This window comes from Bison bison, unplaced genomic scaffold (genome assembly GCF_000754665.1).
Source record: "Bison bison bison isolate TAMUID 2011002044 unplaced genomic scaffold, Bison_UMD1.0 scf7180017864371, whole genome shotgun sequence".
In the NCBI taxonomy this organism is placed as follows: Eukaryota; Metazoa; Chordata; class Mammalia; order Artiodactyla; family Bovidae; genus Bison; species Bison bison.
The window spans coordinates 15,958,124-15,962,970 of NW_011494943.1; the positions used below are offsets into that span (position 1 = coordinate 15,958,124).

The 4,847-nt window shown below is 47.2% G+C and overlaps 1 protein-coding gene across 1 annotated transcript in view; it reads left to right on the top strand.

Annotated features, from left to right (window-relative positions):
* Positions 1–4,847, top strand: part of MARCH10 (membrane-associated ring finger (C3HC4) 10, E3 ubiquitin protein ligase) — a 92,023-nt gene that overhangs the window by 60,083 nt on the left and 27,093 nt on the right. Inside the window, exon 5 of the mRNA XM_010856461.1 lies at positions 2,649–4,077. Coding sequence (XP_010854763.1) covers positions 2,649–4,077 — 1,429 coding nt within the window. The remainder of the gene's footprint in view (positions 1–2,648; positions 4,078–4,847) is intronic.

Sequence of the window (4,847 nt, forward strand, 5' to 3'; positions counted from 1 at the left end):
GTGGGGGGTGGGGTTGGGGGCATCTCCCGGAGCCTGAACTAAACAGACTCAGGGCAGAGGAGCTGCTCTGTGTGTTCACAACCAGAAGATTCAGGTCTCAGCACTTGCTAGCTAATCTCTGAGGCCCTTGTGCTCAGTCACTTCAGTTCGTGTCCGCCTCTTTGCTACCCCATGGACTGTAGCCCGCCAGGCTCCTTTGTCCATGGGATTATCCAGGCAAGAATACTGGAGTGGGTTGCCATTTCCTTCTCCAGTCACATTCAAAATGAAAAGTAACCAACTGAAGACTATACTTCTGAATCCACCATACTACCTTTTTCTCAAAAAAAAAAAAAAAAACCATATATATGGACTTGGCTGGTGGGACAGTGGATAAAAATCCACTTGCCAATGCAGGGGACACAGGCTTGATTCCTGGTCCAGAAAGATTCCATGTGGCACTGAGCAACTAAGCCCATGTGCCACAACTACTGAGCCCACACGCCCTAGAGCCTGTGCTCTGCAACAAGAGAAGCCACCACAATGAGAAGTCCACGTCCCGCAATTAGAGAGTAGCCCCTGCTCGCCACATCCAGAGAAGGCCCACATGCAGCAGTGAAGACCCAGTGCAGCCAAAAATAAATAAAAATAGCAGTGTGTACATGTAATATATATATATATATATGTATATATTTATACATACACACATATGGTGGCATAGTGGTAAAGAATCTGCTTGCTGATGCAGGAGACACAAGAGATGTGAGTTCGATCCCTGGGTTGGGAAGATCCCCTGGAGGAGGAAATGGCAACCCATTCCAGTATTCTTGCCTAGGAAATCCCATGGACAGAGGAGCCTGGTGGGCTATAGTCCAGGGGTCATGAAGAGTCAGACTCGACTGAACACAAGCACAACAACAGATACATATATCAGGAGAACTCAGATCACTACACAGAAGCATTTGTTCTTTAAAAAACCATCAGCCCAGCCTGGGTGGAAACACAGCTCCACTCCTTTATATCCACAGCCACATACCAGAGCATCCTAGAATCACTGCTTCGTTTCTTACTGGGGTTTATAAAACCCAGGGGGAGCCTGATAGGAAAGCTTAACTGATTTCCAGAAGAGCCAATGAGTAAAGATTCTCACTGTGTCCCCGAGTGTCCCATGCGGTTCACAGTGAAAAGAGGCTTACAGAGGGACCAGGACTGGTGCTCCCTGGGAGCTCCATTAAAGCAAGACTGTATGGACTTGGCCTTTAGCTAAGCTGCACACTCAGAGGATTTGCATTTTGCCTGCCTGAGCTGTTACCGCACAGGCCTTCCTAAAGCTGTGGAGTCCTGGCCACCCTACAGGGTGAATTGCTTTAGAAGGATAAGGAAATAGCGCCTCACCAGACCCTGCAAGACAGCAGGGAGGGGAACAGGGGAGGGGAGGGTGGGGTGGGAGGAGGGCTGATGGCAGGAGGGAACACAGGTGAGTGGAATCGGAGAAGTAGGTCCAGTGTTCTATCCACACTACGAGGGTAAAAATGCTGAGCAGTTCACACGTGATGAATGAAGTAGATTCTTATTTTCACAAGGAAATTGTTTCTTCAGGAGCAACACAGGGTAGTGGTTATGGAGACAAACTGCAGCATCAGGCAGACCTGAATTCAAATGTTCACTCCATCATTTATTGGAAATAGGATCTTGGCAAGTTATGGGACTTCCTAATGTATATAGCACAGTTAGCATGCTGCCCTCAATAAATTGTGCTTATTCACTAATTTTACAAGGTAAATTTTAACCATTTACCTTGTAAATGAAACCATTTCACCCTCAGAGGATTCCACCCATTTGGGCACTCACCCGACTCTTTCTACACCTCCCTATACTTCAGATTCAGGAGACAATGGAGAGGAATTCTATCATAGCCAGAGGTCACAAACTGATTAGGGGCTAGTGACAAAGGGGAGATCATGATTTCATGAGAGAGTTATGATTTTTATCTGCAGGGAATAGTAAACGTAACCACAATCATCAATTTAATGGGACACCAGTTTCTAGAGCCTTCCTCCAATCTCCCACAGTGGACCATGCATTTCTTAAGGTTCTGTGAAGCTGCGTGTGAAGCAGGAGTATGAATGTATGTTGAATGAATTGGGATGGGTCAGCGCTGGTAGTTTCTGTAATAATCATTCCTGGACCGCTGGTTTTCCTTCTCAACAAATACAGGTATGAATATGAAAATCATATTCATATTGAATGAGAGGTTTTACTCATCATCAGCCCTGACTGATGTGGGGGCTGGACAGTCTTCCAAGAGCTTCTGCAGAAAAGATCTGTATCCTCAGGGTCACTCTGCTGCCCCAGGACCAACCTGAGCTCCACAAGTATGCAAAACAGAATTTGTAGGTGGTAAAGTGAGGCCATGGACAGAGGAGCCTGGTGGGCTACAGTCCACGGGATCGTGAAGAGTCAGATGCGACTGAGTGACTCACACTTTACTTTTAAACTGAGGCGGACTCTCCTGGACACTTTCAGTACCTCCAGCCACTTTAACCACATCCGTTTTCCTCTCCAGGGCTTGTTGGTTGCCTTATAGGACCCTCCCACTTGGTATTAAGAGGTCTTGCATCCACGAGCACCTACAGTAAAATGATTAAGCTTGTCTTTTCTCAATGCAGATCCAATAGTTCAACAAGAACATCCAGCATGGGCAAGTGACACCAAGCTGAAGAGGCCCACTCAAGAGAGAAGAAACTTGGTCCCATCCTCACAAGTAATAATGGTGATGGAAAACTCCCGCACTGAACGAGCCAGAAAAGGAGACACAGGCACGCGCTCCCAGAGCACGCCACACTCAGCCCTGCCCCAGGCCTTCCAAGGAACACACAGTCCCCAAGAGTTGGATGAGTCCTTGGGGCCACCACTTGTAGCTAGCACCCTGGGAGGGCCGAGAAGGACCACGTTTCGGTTCAGAGACGAAGACTTCTATTCCATTTTATCTTCAAACCCTGGAGGTGAACATGATGACACAGAAGAGGAAACCCACATGGAGGAAGAACTTTTGATGGCTGGCATGCACCCGCCCCGTTCTCCTTCCAGTCATAAGAGAAGTAGATTCCTTGGGACACTGGCCACTCAGGCCAAAAATAAAAACTCTGAAGAAAATCCTGCACACTGCAGAGCGAATTCTATAAGGAGAAGTGAGGCCAGTCATGGCTCCTTAAGAATTAGCAATGCAATGGAGCCAGTGACAGAGCAATCTTCTGTCGGGCAAAGGATGTCCCAAGACCCTGGGCTCTCTGATGGGGGATCTATTAAAGGAAAAGACAGCAGTGACTGTGAAAGTGAGAAAAAGGCCTCTCATTCATGGGACACCCAATCCGAACCCAGCCTGGAGGATGAGGATGACATCAATGCTGAAAATGAATCCCTTGATGGTATCTCTATGGAAGAGAGGCCTGGAACCCATGCTTATGAAAGAGACTGTCAGGCCTATTTAAGTGAGTCTAGTAACCCTCTTGATTTTTTCCTTGCTGGTAGACCAATGGCTCCAAGACCATCAGTGAATTTATCCCATAACATGCCTGGATCAGTCACACATTTCACTCTGAGAGATGATACTCTGGCAGACCTGCCCCCATCATCTACCTTAGTTCCCAGTTCAGACTCGGAGGGAAGTTCCAGGTTTAGCGGTCGTCAACCACTGTCCCCCATTAGAAACAGGAATCTACTTGCTGGTGCTGAAAACTGCAGTTACCTTCCAGTAGACAGTGCACATGACCTTGATGTCAGGGGAGCAGAAGATGTTACTTCAACAAGCCCGGCTCAGGAGGCTCCCTTATATACAGACGGTCTCTTGCCAAATCCTCAGGGCAACCTGTCCTTGATGGAGTCTTCCAGCTCCCCCCCATCAGGAATGAATGTACAAGGCCACTTGCACGTGGCACGGTCTCTGCAAGAAAACAGACCTTTTACGTTCTTTGCAGTGTCTGAGTTCCCAAACCAAAATGAGAATGGGAGCGGAATGGAGTTCTCTGGCTTTACCAAAGCAAAGGGAGCCCCTAAAATGAAGACAGATCCTGAGAAACTCAAGAAAATACAAGAAAGGTGAGGGGTTTTCATAAATGTATGAATATGCATCTATATTTTTAAAATTCCATTTCTCTAATGCCAAAAAGCAGTGCTTTCCTAAAAAGGTTCAGTTCAGTTTAGTCGCTCAGTTGTGTCCGACTCTTTGCGACTCCATGAATCGCAGCACGCCAGGCCTCCCTGTCCATCACCAACTCCCGGAGTTCACTCAGACTCACGTCCATTGAGTCAGTGATGCCATCCAGCCATCTCATCCTCTGTCGTCCCCTTCTCCCCCTACCCCCAATCCCACCCAGCATCAGAGTCTTTTCCAATGAGTCAACTCTTCGCATGAGGTGGCCAAAGTACTGGAGTTTCAGCTTTAGCATCATTCCTTCCGAAGAAATCCCAGGGCTGATCTCCTTCAGAATGGACTGGTTGGATCTCCTTGCAGTCCAAGCGACTCTCAAAAGTCTTCTCCAACACCACAGTTCAAAAGCATCAATTCTTCGGCACTCAGCCTTCTAAACAGTCCAACTCTCACATCCATACATGACCACTGGAAAAACCATGGCCTTGACTAGACGGACCTTTGTTGGCAAAGTAATGTCTCTACTTTTCAATATGCTATCTAGGTTGGTCATAATTTTCCTTCCAGGGAGTAAGCGTCTTTTATCTTCATGGCTGCAGTCACCATCTGCAGTGATTTTGGAGCCCAGAAAAATAAAGTCTGACACTGTTTCCACTGTTTCCACATCTATTTGCCATGAAGTGATGGGACCAGATGCCATGATCTTTGTTTTCTGAAT